The sequence below is a fragment of the Octodon degus genome, unplaced genomic scaffold (assembly GCF_000260255.1).
Source record: "Octodon degus isolate 3935 unplaced genomic scaffold, OctDeg1.0 scaffold00203, whole genome shotgun sequence".
Lineage (NCBI taxonomy): Eukaryota > Metazoa > Chordata > Mammalia > Rodentia > Octodontidae > Octodon > Octodon degus.
In genome coordinates, this window is record NW_004524779.1 from 931,259 (window position 1) to 950,145 (window position 18,887).

Sequence of the window (18,887 nt, forward strand, 5' to 3'; positions counted from 1 at the left end):
GATACAAAGGAAAGATCATTTTGTATTTATACATACAAAATAGGATAAATTTACAGCTACTTTCGCTTAACTCAATGAGAAGAAAGAGGTGTACTAACAGTGTGTGGACAGAAAATCCTGTCTGCTTCTTGTACTATGGATAACCACTAAGAAGATAACAATGTACAGTGTATTGACTATCAAAACTGTCCTATTAATCAGTTGTGATACTGTCTCATTCATATTTATTTCTTAATAAAAAAAATATAAAAAAAGAAAGACAAAAAAACCCTGTAAGATCAATTAAAAAAAAAAAAGTTAGCAGGCCTAATTTCTACTAGGATGTACTCTAGTATAGTAACTCATTTATCTTGGGGTGGTGGAAAAGCTAGCTGCAAATACAGCAAACACTATGTATTCATGATTTTCAAGGCAAATCATGAATTCATTCTGAAAAAGAATTTGTTGTATCTGAGCTCACTTTTGAAGTTTTTTTCCCCCCTTAAATTTTATTACTCTATTTGGTTGTGGTGATCTGAACCGCCTCTGAAAAAGGAAACCTCTGTAATCATAAAATGCCAATGCTGTTAAAGTGTTTAGAGACGCCAAGCCCAGGTGCTTTAAAAATTCTTGGCCTCATCATAATTCTATGTTAATAAATCTCAGCCAGGCATGGTGGCACACGCCTGTGATTCCTGCATTCGGGAGGCTGAGGCAAGAGAAATGCAGTGAATTTGTACCAGCCTGGGCTACAACGTCAGTTCAAGGCCAGCCTGAGCTGCATGGTAAAACCCAGTCTCAAAAAACAAACAAAACCCAGGACATCTAATAAGTAAAATACAGGCAGAACCGCGCGCTTGTACAGATACTAGTGGTAAGTTCTTAGGTCTGACAGATGAAAAACTCACCGGGTTAGGCTGAGTCCTTCCCCTAGCAAACACTTTACTCTCGCATGTGTCTCCCTTACAGCACCTCTAGCTCAGGGCTAGGTCCGCGGACTCGGACCTAAATACGTGTAATCGACTCGCACCCAAACCTATTTTTGCACACGTCCACACGCACCCCGAATCTCTCCTGTTTTTTGGAGGGGAGTCCCTGCCTAGGAGCTCGGAGGCTTTAGGGGGCCCTTGGTGATCACGCATCGCCTGAGCAAACTGGACGCTTCTGGGCTGCAGAACTCTGCACCCCGGCAGCAGAGCTAGAACACTAGGTGGGAGCGGAAGCTCACGGCCGGGCTCCGCACCTCCTCCCTCTCGGGCCAGGTCCCGGAAGCGGCCCCGAAGCCCCCGCGCCCGGCACAGGACACCAGAGTGGGGCGGCCCCGCCCCTTACCGGAGCTCGAAGGGGCGTCGCTGAAGCCCGCGGTGAGCGCGCCTCGGAGCCCAGCCGCCGCGACGAGCAGCCCGGCCAAGGCCAGGGCCGCCAGGACGCCGGAGACTGGACGCCCACAAAGGGCGTGCGGGACAAGCTGTGACGCAAGAGGGAGCCTGCCTAGCCCCGCGCCACCCCGAGAGCGAGCTCGCACGGACTTAGGACCCAGGTCGTGCCACGGCCCTGCTTTTTCCACAGCTCCAGCCCCTCAGTCCGCTCGTGCCGATCAGAGGCGCGAGCGACGTGACGCACTTCCGGGGTGTTGCTATGGGAACAGCGCGGCACGCCCCTCTGTAACTGAGCCGGCCCTAGTGGTGCTGGAGAAGGGTTTGCAGCTATCCAGGCGACCTCTTCCTCCTCCACTGCCTGTGCTCCACCCCACCGTGGCGTCAGAGTCAACCTAAGAGCTCCTCTGTGTTCTTGGATGTTTAGACGTTGGCCTGCGGAAGATGCACTTTATTTGTGTAAGGGTAAGAAAGTTATTCCTGAACGGTGGGGACGAAATCTGTACTCATTAGATGCTGTCGGAACGAAAACAGTGACAGAGATCTTGAGTCTCTCTGGTCGCTGGGCAGGACGGTATTCACCTCCGGGAACAGTTAGGTTAACTGTGCCGTCCCTGGTCCTGAACTGGATGGACTTTGTAAGCAGGCCTAGCGGGCACGCAGTGCAGATTGGAGCATATCTAGGGTGAATGTCTCAGAAGAGAGAGTGTTTCTATCTCAAACTGAAAATAGCAGTGTAAGCATGTCATTAAGAAATAGGAAGATAAATTGGATGGGGTGCCTAAAGGGATTGAAACTGATTGCCTAAAGAGAGGGATAGGACAGAGGACAATAATAGTAGTAGTGGTAGTAGTTGCTGTTGTTGTTTTTACAATCTCAATGAATGATTTTCTAAACAGAGTACAAACACAACTTCAGTAAAAATAGAAGTTAAAAAATATGTAGAAAAATCATCTAGGGTATAAAAAACATTATAGGGGTTCGATTGAGACTGGGCGTGGTGGCATGTGCCTGTAATACCAGAGCTTGGGAGGCTGAAAAACAAGAAGGATCATTACAAGTCTGATCTGTGTAGTGAGACCCTGTAGACCCTGTATTAAATTTATGTAAAAAAGAAGAAAAAAAAACTATTTGGCAATCAGATTAAAATTGTATATTAATAAAATATTTTAAATGATTAAATCATATAGGCTAACTTATAAGTCAGGATATAGTATGAATGATATACATATACTCTATTATATTATAGTTTAATTTAAAAATTAAACTATATGCCTAGGAAAAAAGACTGGGTGATATTTTCTTTTACCCGTTCCCCAAGTTTTCCCTAATGCTTGTGTAAATTACTGCCATTTTTTTGTTTTGTCTTATGTCATGGTTTGGGGTTTTTTGCAAGGGAAACAATATAATACAGGACACATTTTATAATATTTTATAATGAATCATCTAAAGAATTATATACAACAAGTACAGGAAACCTGTCCACACACTAAACAGTAAAGAATCCAGCTAAGAGCCTAGAGCTCCTAACAGTGCCTCCCACAAGTCTGACCAGAGGCCTCGAGCCCACAACAGAGTCTCATGCAGAAAGGCCCAAAGGTCAGTGGTGGAAGCTAGGAAGTCTGTCCCAGCGGGATGAGGGGTCTGTGCTAGCAGGCTGAGGGACCTGAACTGGAGCTAGGAAGCAGCATTCAAGGTAAGCACCAGAGCTCCCCCCAAAGTACCACAGCTATCTTCAACAACAGTGAGGTCCCAAGCTCCTCCAGCAATGAGGAAAGCCAGGTTCCCATTAGGAAAACCAATGAACTAGCAGCCCAACAGAACTAGCAGCTTCCAACAGCTCCAACAGCTTCTTGGAACAGCATTCCTAACAGCATTCTGGCAGCTCCTCCTGTTCTGCCTTTTATGCTGCTGGCAACAATCCTCAGGTGGGCCTCCTGCACCCTGTACCACACTAGTTTAATTCAGCGGATATAGTATGTTGACCACCAGTTAGAAACCCACTAGATCTTGTTTTGTTTTAGTTGTTTTTTTTTGTTTTTGTTTGGTGGAACTGGGGATTGAACTCAGGCCCTTGCGCTTGCCAGGGAAGCGCTTATTCCACTGAGCCATCTCCCAGGCCCTTTGTCTTAGTTTTTGAAACAGGGTCTTGCTATGTAGTTGAGACCATCTTTAACTCAATATGTAGCCCAGGCTGGCCTCAAACTCATGGCAATCTTCTTGCCTCAATCTCCAGAGTGCTGGGATTACAGGTATATGCCAGCATGTCCAGCTAATTTTTTTTAAAACTGTGTTCCTGTAGTGATTATCCAACAAGGCGGCAAAACTAGGGCGACAGTGATACCACCCTATGCCAAAAATTTTTCACATTAGCAGATCTTCCTGAGCCTATCACAACCACATCAAAAACAGTTCCTAAATTGAATGTAGTCTGGCTCTGAGGGTGGGGAAGGAAAGAGAAATAGAAAGTATATAATCTATAAATGCAGTGTTTCTTATAACTGGAAAAATATCTTATAGTGAGACAAGTAAGTTGTAACAAAATGTAGGTAAAATGTAAGCTTTACTGTCTTGCACAGACAGGTTGATTCTCTTATCAGATCTGCTTCTGCCCTGACATTACACCAATAATAAGGATTAAACCCGAGTCCTCTTGTATTCCAGGCAAGAACTCTGCCACTGAGCTACAACCCTAGCCCTTTCATTCTATTGGTTTTTCTTTTCATTCTATTTGTTTGTTTGTTTGTTTGTTTTGATTTTTTTTTCATTCTATTTTAACCAGAGTCACAGGCTGGCCCTGAATCTGCCTTAAATCCTCCTTCTTCAGCCTTCCAAATAACATAGATTAATGGAATATGCCACCCTTCCTAGATCAGGTCTGTAACTTGGATTAGATTTCTAGACTGTAAATACTTAGGCGATATACAGGTACCATGTCTTATATAATAATATAGCCTTAAGCAAGTATGTGCAATACTATATTCCACATACTTTGCTGAGAGGTTGTGGTGAAAAAAATAGATATACTCCCTATATAAACTAGAAGGAGCATATAGGCTAGAAGGGAAGATAGATGTTTATATAAACAAGTAATGATAAAAAAAACCTTATTGAGTAAACTAATTGAGAAAATACAAGGGAGACATATCTGATGTGATGAACCTCTCAGGAGAAAATATTTAAGATTATAAAAACCCACAGTACTTTGATACAGACCAGGACATTTAATACATACTTCATTAGTTGGTAAATAGAAAAGGATGCCAAGCTGGGGAGATAGCTCAGCGGCTCAAGCGCCTGCCTGGCAAGCACAAGGTGCTGAGTTCAATCCCCAGAAAAAAAAAAAGAAAGAAAGAAAGAAAGAAAGAAAGAAAGAAAGAAAGAAAGAAAGAAAGAAAGAAAGAAAGAAAGAAAAGATGCCATACATCAGTCCTTGGGCTAACTCAGCGGCTCACACACAGTCTTCAGTATGCGTGCAATACACTAAACAGTGCACCGAATACAAACTGAATTGCACAGTGCTCACTTTGGCAGCAACTATGCTAAAATTAGAATCGCACTGCCAGGCTTACCCATGAACAAACAACCCAACATCCTTCAAGGAACCACAGTCTGAAAGATCCAACCAAGTGAGGTTAACCTCCAGGCCTCCGAATGTTGTGCTTCCCAGGCCAAGCCTGCATTTCTAGAACTAGACCACAGCCAGCCCTGCTGGGGAGGAAGAGTAGAGACAAAGCGATTTGCCCAGTACCTAGGTACGACAAGCGTTTTTTTTGTTTTGTTTTGGTTTCTTTTTTCTTCAGCAGGAAATTACTATGCAGGTGACAAATTTGCATCAGGTTTCCTCTGATTTGTCCTGAAATACATGTGAGAACAATGTGCACTGCCAAGAAATGTGGAATTAGATTCCAGCCTCCAGCTATTATTTTAATTTATGAGAATGAAATCAAGGGAAAGAATCGCCAGCGCATCATGCCAGTCCGAAACTTTTCCAAGTTCTCAGGTACCCCATGTTTTATCTTGCCTCTTAGTCCAAATATTCTCTGAATCACCTAATAGGCACCGTCTCCTGCAATGTAGTGACATGGCCTTCAGAGCCTACAGACTCAGGATCAAATCATGACTCTTGTCAGGGACAAGAAGCCTGGCCTTGCCAAATTGTTTACTATTAATGACCTTCAGTTTCCTCAGATACAAAAGGTAATGGAGTGCCGGTGATATAGCTCAGTAGCACAAGTGCCTGTGTGGCAAGCACAAGGTCCTGAGTTCGATTCCCAGTACCAAAAAAAAAAACAAAAAAACCGTAATGGAGGGCCAACCAGATAGCTCAGCAGATGCAGGGGCCAGGGGTTCAATTCTTAGCCTGCCATGCCAGCCCTGCCCTCAGGGTGTGCTGAGACAGCAGTTGAGACTGGGCATGGTGGTGTGTGCCTGTAATCCCAGCGCTTGGGAGGCTAAAAAAGAGGAAGGATCACTACAAGTCCGATCTGTGTAGTGAGACCCTGTAGTTCCTGTACTAAATACATTAAAAAAAAAAAAAAGATCATTTTTGTCCAGTTTGATAATGTAGTCCTCTGAAGAGTGTTTTAGATTAAATGAGACAGCACTATTCAGTCATATTAATTCCTGTCTCTACCTCTAAATTTTTAGATTTATAATCTTTTTTTTTTTTTTTTTTTTTTTTTTTTAAGAATAGGAAATTTTGGGGCCAGGGAGATAGCTCAGTGGAATAAGCGCTTCCCTGTCAAGCGCAAGGGCCTGAGTTCAAGCCCTGGTTCCGCCAAAAAAAAAAAAAAGGAAATTTTTATGGCCAGATAGCTCAGCAGATTAAAGTGTCTGCAAGCAGGTGCAGGGGCTGGAGGTTCGACCCCAGGGCCTGCTGTGCCTGCCCCTCACCCCCAGGGCACACTGAGATGGCAATTGAGACTGGGCGTGGTGGCGCACACCTGTAATCCCAGCTCTTAGGAGGCTATAAACAGGCAAATCATTACAAGTCAAATCACTCACGATCTAGTAGTGAGACCCTGAACACCCTGTAGAACCTTTCTTAAAATACAAAAAAGGAAAATAGGAATGGGGAGTAGCAATAGCTCCTGAGAGATGGGAGGGGTCCCACATGGGTTGCCCTAATTTTATAGTCTTGATATTTTAGTAATACCACTACTGCTGTCTAAAGCTATAATGTCTTGTTAAATTCTCAGACAAGTGATTTTAAGTTAGAGAAGTAAAAAACATATGCACCCTTCTACGTCTATACTCAAGTTCAATTGTTACAGGGAATAGTTCTATAAAATAATTTATCCCAATAAAGCCATTTACCCACTTGGCTGTCACCACAGAGACATGATTTCAGAGCTTGAAACTTTTGGTTCTGTTCTGGCCTTCATAGTAGATCATGGCATAGTAACTGTGGTCAATACCATATATCCAATGGACAAGTATTTTTTTTCTTCCTTCTTAGATTGCACCAGAGCTGCTGAGCAATTGAAGAATAATCCACGCCACAAGAGTTACCTGGAGCAGGTATCCCCAAAGCAGCTAGAGAAGTTGTTTGCTCTTTTACGAGGTCACTTGTGTGGACAGAGTCTAGCAGCAACAATGGAGCAAATTCAGCAGGAGACAACCATCAATCCTGAAGAAGACATGAACAAATTAGACGACAAGGAGCTTGCCAAGAGGAAGAGCATCATGGATGAACTCTTTGAGAAAAATCAGAAGAAGAAGGATGATCCAGATTTTGTTTATGACATCGAGGTTGAGTTTGTACAGGATGAACTGCAGTCCTGCGGCTGGGACACAGAGTCAGCTGATGAGTTCTGATGCCACACACAGCTTCCTGGGCCAGCAGAATGTCCATGTTTTTACAAACAAAATAGACTGAATCTAGAAAAATGCATAAAGAACCCTAAATGTATAGGTTGGATCTTAAAACCAAGACATTTATACCTACTATGTAGGTGCATAAAAAATACAGGAATAACAGTATAGGAATCTACCAGCCAGGAGTTTGCAGACTGATGGAAGATAATGCAGAAAACTTGTGCAAAGCTAATTAGTACTTCTAAGCAGCAAAAAAGACTAGAGAAAGATGCTTGATAAAAGCCAAAGATGATCAGAGCTTAGGTTCCTATAGAGTAAAATAGGGAAGTCTTCTTTTTAAGTGCAAGATGGGGTGGGGTTTTGCTTGGCCCTGCAATGGTAGTATTTAGCAAAAAGCTTGGGTAGGATTCCACATGGGAGCAATTAGAAAAAGAGGAAAAATGGTAAAATGACAAAAAATAGAAATTCTTTTTGGTGAACAGTGGGTAAATTATAGTTTGACGGAGAGTTATCCTGTGTATATGTCTTTATTTGTATTTAACACTTTTATGTGTGTTTAACACTGGTGTGGAAGAGACTCCTGCGATGCGCCCTGCATCTACCAGTAGATACTCGTGAACAGCAGGGGAGTATCACCCCTTGGCATCAGGCAGTGCACACTAGCGACGTTCCGAAGCCTGGGACCTCTTCCCGTAGATGAGAGGTTAGTTTCACTGCCAAATGGGAAATCCACCCGTAGTTCATCCACAATAGTACAGCCAGTTTATGCATGAAATTTGGAGGTACAAAGAGAGAATCTGGGCTGGGGCTGTAGCTCAGCAGCACAGCACTTGCCTGGCAAGTGCAAGGTCCTGAGTTCAATTCCTAGTACCAAAAATAAGAGAGCGAGAAAGGATCTCTGTTTAAGCTATTTGTGCACAGATACATTTGTCCTTACTACCATGTTATGTCATTGGAAGAAATCCTATGTTTTCTACAAGGAAATTAACATTCATTAAATAAAACTGCAGAAATAAGTGTTTATTTCTCTTTATCTTTATTCTCTTCAGCATTAAACACTTGCCTAAAATGGATCATTTATGTAGTGATACTGCCAGGACCTTCAGACACTCATGTCTCATACATATTTGCCAAAGGCAGCAAAAGAATTTTCAGATTGAGAGATCCTTTCATATCTACACAGAATCTTACATCATTGTGTAGATGTAGGTGATTAATTTTAAAAGCTGAACTTTGATAATTTTTTCCTGTCACTGTTGCAAAAAATATTATAGCCAGTAACTTTGTATGTTCTATTTTGCACATCGATAAGGATATCTATCTGTGTTCACTCTACATAGCTGTTATTAAGTTATTCTCCATAGAGTTTCTTTTTTTTCATAATCTTATTGAGAAATAGCAATAAGACATTTTCAAATCAAATTGGTAGGACAGTTCCAATAATTAACACATTGCATACTGTCTTCCTAGTGGTTATTTGTTGTACAAGATGCAGACATGATATCCTATTTACAAACACTATTAGACCAAATCCCTCTATTCCTTGAATTAAGAGAATGTAGCTATATATCTATCCTAACCATTTTGAATACACAGATACAAAATGGTCATTCATCTGTATCCCCTTTTTTTGTTTAGTTCCATCATTTAAATATTATAGGTGTGTGAACTCAGCAAAATATTGCAAAATAGTCCAGTAGTCCATAACAGTATTGGGTCTTCCACTTGACTGGCAATGCCAGAAGTTGTTGACCTGATAAAGTTTCATTCATTCATTATGCATACTTTTTTTTTTTTGTCTTTTTGAGACAGGGCCTCACTATGTAGTTTGGGCTTGCCTTGAGCTCACTTTGTAGCCCATGTTAGTTTCAAACTTGCAGAGACCTGCTGCTCAGCCTCTTGAGTGCTAGGATTAAAGGCGTCATTATGCATCCTTAATGAGCACGTATGGTACCCTAAACCTGTACTATTTTAGGGTTTGGGGAAATAGCAGCATATCCAATAGTTTAAACATATGCAAGAACCTTCCATAGTACAAGAAAACAGCCTCTGTGATGGCACACACACCTGTAATCCTAGCACTCAGGACAACGAAGCAGGAGGATCACTGTCAGTTCAAAGCCAGGCTAGATTCTATAGTGAATGGGTTTAAGGACAGCCTGAACTGCATACTGAGATCCCAACTCAGAAGATAAATACATAAACAAACAAACCAGGAAAACATCTGACTTTTGAGGGTCAGTGTATCTAATACAATTACCGAAGTTTTGTTCATTTGGATGTTAGAAACATCTCATAACATACACCCATTAGAGATGATCTGGCTGGATGGAGTTTAGTTCTCGAAATTCTTGCTCAGCCTATGAAGCACAGTAATTCAAGGCCTACCCTGAAAGTTCAGTTTGGCTGTGGTCTAGCCTCAGTCTGTTGGACTAGGTTCAGTTGCCAGTAGTGTATGTGTATGGGGGTGGGGAGATGGGGATGAAAGAGCTCAATTTGAGCCAGATGTGGTAGAGCATTGCCTGTAGTCCCAGCATTTGGGAGGCTGAAGCAGGAGGAATGCTGTGAGTTCAAGGCTAGCCTTAACTACATTATGAGAACCTCTCTCCAAAAAACTGCAAAAGATTTACATAAACATTCTACTGAAGATGTGTCATGGGAAGTTGGGAATGTTGGCACATGCCTATAATCCCAGCACTCAGGAGGCTGAGACAGCAGGATTGCTGAGAATTTAAGGCCACCTTGGGTTACATAGGGAGTTCAAAGCCAGCCTGAAACTATACAGCAAAACTGTCTCAAAAAACAAACAAGGCCAGCGAGATAACTCAGCAGACTAAGTGCCTGCTTTGGCAAGCACAGAGACCAGGATTTGATCCTGCCTCGGAGGTGCGCTGAGCCAGCTACCAAGTCTGGGTATGGTAGCACACGCCTGTAATCCCAGCACTGGGCAGGCTGAAAACAGGAGGATCACTACAAATCCAAGCTACGTAGTGAGACCCTGTACCAAATACATAAAATGAAAAAAGAAAAAGAAAAACCAAAGATGTGTTTTTTAAAAAAAAATTTATTTGTGTGTGTGTGTGTGTGTGTGTGTGTGTGTGTGTCCAGCTCAGCCCACCAGGGGGCGGGGCTGGCTGGCATGTGGTGCTGGGGGACCGAACTGCGGTCCCTGTGCTTTGCTAAGCTTGTTCTAAGTAGGTGCCTTAGACCACTGAGCCATCTCACCAGTCCCAAGATGTGCTTTTAATAAGCAATTGAGTAGATAGTCAACATCATCAGCTATTAGGGAAAGGCAAGTTGAAACTACAAGATTATTTAATGCCCACTAGAACATCTATGATGAAAAAGACCAGGCAAGTGTTGATGAGGTATAGAGATGCCAGAACACTCACCCATTGCTGGTGATGATGTAAAATGTTACAGCAACCTCAGAAAACTGGCAGTTTCTTAAAAGTTATGCACAAACTTACAATACTAGCTATCCTGCCAGCCATGGTGGCACACATCTGTAATTCTGGCACTTGGGAGGCTGAGGCAGGAGGACTGCTGTGAGTTTGAGGCCAGCCTGGGTTACACAGTGGATTGAAGGCTAACCTGACCCGCATAACAACACCTTTTTCAAAAAGAAAAAGAAAGAAGGAAAGAGAAAAAGTACTAGCAATTCTACCTATAGAAATCTGCATAAGAGAAATGAAAACATGTGTCTTCACAAAGACTCGTAAGTGAATGCTCGGAACAGCACTTTTCATATACTTAAAAAGTGAAAATGAGGGGGCTGGGGAGATGGCTTAGTAGAATAAGTGCTTCTCTGGCAAGCGCAAGGGTCTGAGTTCAATTCCCGGTTCAGCCAAAAAAAAAAAAAAAAAAGTAGTGATGTGAAAATACACAATCAACATTCACAAGTGCACCCCTTGGGCACTTAAGGAGATCTGGAAGTGTGCCATGAAGGAGATGGGGACTCCAGACGTGCACATCAATACCAGGCTCAGCAAAGCTGTCTGGGCCAAAGGAATAGGGAATGTCCCATATCATATCTGGGTACAGTTGTCTAGGAATGGAACGAGGATGAAGATTCACCAAACAAGCTATATACTTTGGTAACCTACGTCCCTGTTCCTACATTCAGAAATCTCCAGACAGTGAATGTGGATGAGAACTAACTTTGAAATAAAGCTGCCAAAAAAAAAAAAATGAAAACAATCTAATGCCCATCAACTGGTGAAAGGAGGAATAAAATGTAACTATTCGTAAGAGATTATAAAAAAAAAAAAGAAAAGCCAGACACAGAAAAGTACATATTATGTAATACATGATTCATTTATATGAATTTGTGTGTGCTTGTGTGTGTGTGTGTGTGTGTGTGTGTGAGACAGAGACACAGAGACACAGAGACACAGAGACAGAGAGAGACAGAGCAGAGACAGAGACAGAGGCAGAGGCAGAGGCGCGGTCTTGCTATGTACCAGAGGCTGCCCTTAAACTGCCTCGGTAGCACCACCATGCCCAGCTGAATTTTGATTTTTTAAAGCAATTCCATGAAGACAGGAAGCAGACTAGTAGCAGGGGCTGTGGGTAAGAATTGACAGCAAATCCGTATGAGAGATATTTAGGAAATGACCAACTGTCCCACTCCCAAGGCCGTGATAAATTTTTGTTTGATATTTAGGAGAGATAGTCTAAAACCAGATTAGGGGGGCCTGGCCTTAGCTCATTTGTTGGGGCTGGTGAGATGGCTCAGTGGTCTAAAGCGCCTACTTAGAACAAGCTTAGCAAAGCACAGGGACCACGGTTCAATCCCCCAGCACCACATGCCAGCCAGCCCCGCCCCCTGGTGGGCTGAGCTGGCCACACACACACACACACACACACACACACACACACACACAAATAAATAAATAAATAAAAAATAAATAAAAAAGAATTAAAGAATTAAAACCAGATTGGGTGATGTCTGTACAATTCTGTAAATTCACTAAAAAAACTATTGGTCACTTAAAAACAGGTGGATTTTATGGTGTTTATTGAGGTCTTCAAAAAACTTTCAAAGTAGGAAACAGAGAACAGAATCAATGTCTACTAACCATTGGTTAACCACAGGTCTGTGTAGAACCTTCTTGAAACCACCTGAGGTGGGGACTGAAAAAGACCGGAAGCTGGGTATAGTGGTGCAAAACATGTAATCCCAGAATTCTGGGTGGCTGAAGCAGAGGGATTGTGAACTCAAGTCCAGCCTGGGCAATTTAGCAAGACTGTGTTTCAAAAAAAATTTTTTTTGAAATTTTTCAGAAGGCTAAGGCAGGAGAATTGCCATGCGTTCAATGCCAGTATGGGCTACATATTGAGTTCAAGGGCAGCCTGAGCTAAATATTAATTTTTTGTCTGAGGTAAATATTAAGACTCTGTCTCAAAATAAATAAAAACAAATTTTAAAAAATTTATAAAAAGTCCCATGCTTTCTAGGCAAGCATTTTCTCTCTGAACCACTCCCTAGGCTGTGATAAACTTTTGTTTGAGTATTTACCTTGTGGAAACTCCCCAGGATGTTTAGAAAGGAACATTTTAAAGAGAAAGGGAAACACAAGACAAAAAGATTTCAGTCTCTGTATTAGACTGGGCAGAGCCACCGGTTTGAAATGAGACAGGGGCAGCAAGAGAGGAAAGAGTAAGGAGTTGGGTGGCAATGCAACGGAAGCAGAGGACCTTTCTCCCATGGAAGGCTGGGGCTATATGCATTCACTGTAGATGAAGACAGGATTGTAAGGGTCAAACAAAAATTGAGAATCCAGAGGTTGCCATCTAAAAATGATTCCCATCTCCCTTAAAAATTAATGAGAGAACTTCCTTCCTCTGGCTAAGTTTACAAGATGAGAGTATTGGTAGTTAAAAAAGCTGGACACTTTTAGTTTTGTCGCTGGGCATGATGGTGCACGCCTGTGATCCTAGCACTTAGGAAGTGGAGGTGGGAGGATCGTGGAAAGCTCAAGACCAACCTGGACTACATAGCAAGAGATTCTGTCTCTACAAAAGAATTTTGGTGGTTTCAGTTTTTTTTTTTTGTTTGTTTTGTCTCATTTTATTTCATTTTTTTAGATTTCATGGCTATAACGTTTTTTCAATGATTCACTTCTTTAAATCAGGGTCCTTGCTCATTCCCTTGACCTTATTTGTTGCAGCCATCAAGAGTTGAGGCAGCAAGATTACTCTAGGCCTCTACTTAGAAAGCAGTTTTAATCAGAGCCAAGGAATCTGTCCTTACTTCTATTAAACAGTTCTCAATTACACTGTCCCTCTCCCCCATCATGTGCTAGGTACTAGATAGTTTTTCTATCAAGAAATTTAGCTGAGCATGGTTGTTCATGCCTGTAATCCTGCACTTGGGAGACTGAGGCAGGAGGATTATTGTGAGTTTGAGAACAGCCTGGGCTCAAAGTGAGCCCAAGACCAGCCTGACCTAAATAGCAAGACTCTATTTTTTTTTTTTTAACGTGCTGCTTTCTTTTTTTTATATATTTATTTTTTTTGAGAAATAAATATGAATGAGACAGTTTCACAGTTGATTAATAGGACAGTTTTGATAGTCAATACACTGTACATTGTTATCTTCTTAGTGGTTATCCATAGTAGAAGGAGCAGACAGGATATTCTGTCCAAACACTGTTAGTACACCTCTTTCTTCTCATTGAGTTAAGCGAAAGTAGCTGTAAATTTATCCTAACTATTTTGTATATATAAAAACAAAATGATCTTTCCTTTGTATCTTGTTTTTTTAAATTTTTTTTTCAAAGGTGAATATTCTATTGGCATCTAAATACTATAGGTGTTTGAATTCAACTAAACAATCTAACACAGTCTAGCAGTCTATAATATTAGTGGGTTATCCTCAGAAGTTATTGACTTGAGCCTTTTACAGCTCATCGTATTAATATGGCTTTACTTTATATACCTCATTTTTATACTTTTCTGCTGGATGGTTAAGACCAAGATAAAGCAAGACCTATATACCCAGAATTGTAACTTTTGCATCTGATAAGGTCAGCCAAGTACTCTCAGGATTTATCCTGTAGCCCTGTACCACCTTTTGTACATCCTTTTGTCAGTGTCAGACATGAGGATGAGTCACGGCCATTGCCTGACCAATTTGCTCTCTGTGAAAGCTTGAGAAAATGTTTTTTCTCTCCATGTGACTCTCCCCAGGCTCACTTTAGATCATCAAACACATTTCTCTGTGGCTCCATAATCTTCTTGATCAGAAAATTTGGAGCACAACTGAGTTACATGTTGTTACAGTACAGGTTCTCTTATGTCCCGAGTCTTCACTGACCTTGAAAGGCTAGGGCCATAGCAAGACTCTTTATTTATTTATTTTTTAAAATTTTATTTATTTGTGTGTGTGTGTGTGTGTGTGTGTGTGGCCAGCTCAGCCCACCAGGGGGTGGGGCGGGCTGGCATGTGGTGCTGGGGGATTGAACCGCGGTCTCTGTGCTCTGCTAAACTTGTTCTAAGTAGGTGCTCCAGACCACCGAGTCATCTCACCAGCCCCAGCAAGACTCTTTAAAAAAAAAAAAAAAAAGGATGTGATGGCCCACGCCTGTAATCCCAGCACTGGGGAGGCTAAAAACAGGAGGATCACTACAAATCTGAGCTATGTAGTGAGACCCTGCACCAAATATATTTTAAAAAATAATTATTTTTAATAATGAGCCATAGTAATTGAATGGCTATATCTAGGCCCTATTATAAAATCCTAGTATCTAATGTTTATATGTATCAGTTTAAAAATGAATTTAAATTTTTTAAAAATGAGAGCCAAGGGCTGGTGAGATGGCTCAGTGGTCTAAAGCACCTACTTAGAACAAATTTAGCAAAGCACAGGGACCGTGGTTCTAATTCCCCAGCACCACATGCCAGCCAGCCCCACCCCCTGGTGGGCTGAGCTGGCCACACACACACACACACACACACACACACACACATAAATAAACAAAATTTTTTTAAAAATTAAAAAAAAATGAGATCCAGAAAATAAAAATAAAATCTTTAATTATCTGACTTCATTTTATCAAAAACTACTTTCCTGCCTTTCTTTTCTTCTTTTCCCATTGCTTTCCTCTAAGCATTCCATACCCTGAAATTATAACCAACTGTACCAGCATGTTACATTTCTCAATCCTACCCTCTGTTACTGTTTTTTTTTTTTAATATTTATTTATTTTTTTATTTATTACATTTATTTATTGTGTGTGTGTGTGGCCAGCTCAGCCCACCAGGGGGCGGGTCTGGCTGGCATGTGGTGCTGGGGATCGAACCGAGGTCCCTGTGCTTTGCCAAGCTTGTTTCAAGTAGGTGCTTTAGACCACTGAGCCATCTCTCCAGCCCTCTGTTACTGTTTGAGAGGTCCTAGTACACACCAACACAGGGAAGACTAAGGAGAAGGCAAGACCTAAAAAAATGCAGAAACTCGTATTAATTATCCTAAACTTACAAATAAGGCAAAGGGTGAGGGTGACATGGCTTCTCAACATTCTCCTGAGGAGCTGGGGAGATAGCTCAGTAGAATAAGCACTTGCCTGGTAAGTGCAAGGGCCAGAGTTCAATCCCTGGTTCTGGAAAAAAAAAAAATCAACATCATATCAGAACTTTTTCTGTTTTGTTTTGTTTTGTTTTGCATAACAGGGGATTGAACTCAGGCCCTTGTGCTTGCCAGGCAAGTGCTTATTCTACTGAGCTATCTCCCTGGCCCAGGACTTTTTCTTTTTTCTTTTTTTCAGTACCAGGGGTTGAACTCAGGATCCTGCAGTCCTGCACTCCCCAGGAAGCACTTATTCTACTGAGCTATCTCCCCGGCCCCAACCCAGGACTTTCTCTGTTAAAGCCTGCCCAAGAATTGATTTTCAAAAACATGATTGCACTTGACTTTGCATACTTTCTATTTGATTAGAGAGTAGACATTGTGCAATTACACACTAACTTGAAGATTTCTCTCCAGGAAAGAAAATAACCCGGATTGTTTTGACTATTTCCCTGTAGGACATTAACCACTTTTGTCTCCAACCCCGCGATCTTACTTGAACACCTTTTTCTGTGAATGCCTACGAATACTTAGTTCTTCTATTGGAGACAGCTAAATTAGGTAGAAATATTAGAGGCAGCCAGACAGGGCTTAGGCCCTGGAGCAAGTCCGGAAATGAGGATGCTTCAGGACTGCAGCTGGAGGCCATCTGAAGATTAGAGTCACAGTGGAGAGATTTACATCCTCCCTAAGGAATAAACAGAGGCTGGGGATTCACGGTGTCACCCTTATGAGATTTACAGTGATCTCTTCAGGATGAACCCTCCTCTTCACGCACTAAGATTAAGGCTGCTAAGACTAAAGACAAGAGTAAGACCCTAAATTAATCGGTGTCTTAGTTACTTTTCTCTTGTTGCTGAGACAAAATACCCAGCATCCAAAATTAAGGAAGGAAATGTTTACTTAGTTCACACTCCGTGGAGGTTTCAGTCCGCAGTCAGCTGGCTCCACGGTGGAGCGAGCGGCACACGGCAGAGGGCAGCAGTTCACGGCAGCAGAAGACTGCAAAAGCAGCAAGAGCAAAGGGCAGCAGGTGCTTCTTTTCCTCCCTTACATTGTAAACTGGCTACCCGTTCACATCTTCTTGTGCCCTCCTCTTGCACAGGCTCAGGATGTTTACAAAGCAAGGGCCCTCGCACTCTGCTGAGTCACTGGGTCAGCCTTCATGTTTTCTCAAGTGGACACAATAGACAACATTCTAGAGTGCTAAGGGCATGCCCCCTGCACGGTGCCATGCAGAACTGCTAAGTTACTTAGCGAAGTTTCTAGACTTCTAAGCCGATGCAATGTATCAACCGTTACAATCAACCAAGGTTAATGTCATTGATGTACTCTTGCTACCATTAGATCAATATTACCTAAGTGACTGTACTTGTAATCTTATTGTTAATCACAATTTTGACCCACACTGTACCCACTTCATGATTTAGCTCTTATAACACTGCCTTTGGGAAGTGGGCTTTCTGGCAACTCATTAGGACCTCTACTGTCCCAAGAGCTATTCTTGTTCCTCACTCCCCAATCCCTAGTCCCCATTCCTTCTCTCTAATAAATTTTCCTACTCTTAACATCCATTGTTCCTTGTAACTCATCTACTTCAGAGGACAAGAATTTGGCATATTTGACATCTAGTGTTTCCCCTATAGCACTTCAAAACACTCTAAACACAGCTTTAGTGTCTTTACTGGTCTTCATTTGTGAGTTGATACATCTTCAATGTGTATTCATTTAATATTTACTTACTTGTCCATTTTGAGACAGGTGCTTGCTTTATTGTCTAGACTGGTCTCAGAGAAGAGTTCAGCTCCTGGGCTCAAGGGGTCCTCCTGCTTCAGCCTCCCAAATTCCTGGGACTCTGACACCTACCACTTCATCTGGCTCTAGTATTTTGTCTTTTTTTTTTCTTCCATAATTTTATTGAGAGAGAAATAGCAATGAGACAGTTTTAAATCAAATTGGTATGACAGTTTCAATAATTAACACATTGCATACTCTCTTCCTAGTGGTTATTTGCTGTACAAGATGCAGACATGATATCCTATTTACAAACTATTAGAACAAATCCCTCCATTAAGAGAATGTAACTATATATCTATCCTAACCATTTTGAATGTACAGATACAAAATGGACATTTATCTGTATCCCCTTTTTTGTTTAGTTCCGTCATTTGAATATTATAGGTGTGTTAACTCAACAAAATATTCTAAAAGAGTCCAGTAGCCCATAATAGTATTGGGTCTTCCCCTTGATTGGCAGTGTCAGAAATTGTTGACTTGAGTCCCCTACAGCCCAACATAACACCATGGCTTTACTTCTACTTCATTTTTATACTTTTCTGCTGGATGGTTAAGACCAAGATAAAGCAAGACCTATGCAACAAGAGTTGTAGCTTTTGGATCTGATAAGGTCAGTCAAATCCCCTCAGGATTTTTCCTGAGATCCTGTACCTCAGATTGTAGATCTTTTGTCAGTATTTTGTTTTTTGTTTTTCAGTTTTACTTTGACTTTGATAGACCATATGACAAAAAGATTAGCATCTCTTTGCCTTGGAGGGGTGTGCTTTGGGTGCAATGAAATGACAAACTATAAACTCTCCACATTTCCACCTATGAGAAGAGCTGAGAACAGGAAACAGAAAGAGCAAAAAATCTGCAGGCAGAGCAGAAGAGTTCAGGCAGGAGCAGCCAGATAGCTAAAGGACAATTGCCCTAGTAAGGGTTACTCCATCTGGGTCTTGGCTGGCCTAAGACAGCAAGAGTCACCTTTTGGGTAGCAATTTTGGTCAAGCCCACCCTAGTATTCCCTAGCCAAGCAGTTCCTACTAGGAGAGCCTGGGGGTGGGGCTGCAATCTAACTCTTAAAGTTGGAGTACGGGGATCACGAGAACACACATAGCAGGTGCCTTTCGTACCTTAAAAATCTCCCAACCAGCATACTTGCCTGTACTGTCAGCTACACAAGAAGCTGAGGCAAGAAGATCGTAAGTTTGAGACCAGCCTGGGCAATTTAGGACAATCTCAAAATTCAATGTTAAGAAAGGGCTGGGGAGAGAGAAAGAAAGAAAGAAAGAAAGAAAGAAAGAAAGAAAGAAAGAAAGAAAGAAAGAAAGAAAGAAAGAAAGGCCGGGGATGGCTCAGTGAAG

General features: G+C 41.8%; 2 protein-coding genes across 4 annotated transcripts in view; one reads left to right on the forward strand and one right to left on the reverse strand.

The window, feature by feature from the left end:
- The window catches only part of Pigx (phosphatidylinositol glycan anchor biosynthesis class X), a 31,554-nt gene extending 26,605 nt beyond the window's left edge, over positions 1 to 4,949 (reverse strand). Inside the window, exons 1-2 of the mRNA XM_023704764.1 lie at positions 4,928 to 4,949; positions 1,312 to 1,557 (exon numbers count right to left, since the gene is read on the reverse strand). Coding sequence (XP_023560532.1) covers positions 1,312 to 1,557; positions 4,928 to 4,949 — 268 coding nt within the window. The remainder of the gene's footprint in view (positions 1 to 1,311; positions 1,558 to 4,927) is intronic.
- On the forward strand, positions 1,733 to 8,179 carry Cep19 (centrosomal protein 19). Of its 3 annotated transcripts, none has more exons than XM_004644543.3 (3): positions 1,733 to 1,820; positions 5,159 to 5,358; positions 6,817 to 8,179. In XM_004644543.3, the coding sequence occupies exons 2-3, from the start codon at positions 5,232 to 5,234 to the stop codon at positions 7,173 to 7,175; spliced, it is 486 nt and encodes a 161-aa protein (XP_004644600.1). In that variant the 5' UTR covers positions 1,733 to 1,820; positions 5,159 to 5,231; the 3' UTR covers positions 7,176 to 8,179. The 3 variants fall into 3 exon arrangements, with proteins under 3 accessions (XP_004644600.1, XP_023560547.1, XP_023560548.1); XM_023704779.1 differs by having other exon boundaries at positions 5,162 to 5,358; XM_023704780.1 differs by having other exon boundaries at positions 1,733 to 1,814.
- Positions 8,180 to 18,887: the final 10,708 nt, after the last annotated feature.

What these genes read in the sequence shown, in the direction of transcription:
- Cep19 (XM_004644543.3), top strand. Translation starts at nt 5,232, where the DNA reads ATGTGCACTGCCAAGAAATGTGGAATTAGATTCCAGCCTCCAGCTATT. An exon ending in AAACTTTTCCAAGTTCTCAG is followed by an intron (nt 5,359 to 6,816) that starts GTACCCCATGTT and finishes CTTCCTTCTTAG; the next exon opens with ATTGCACCAGAGCTGCTGAG.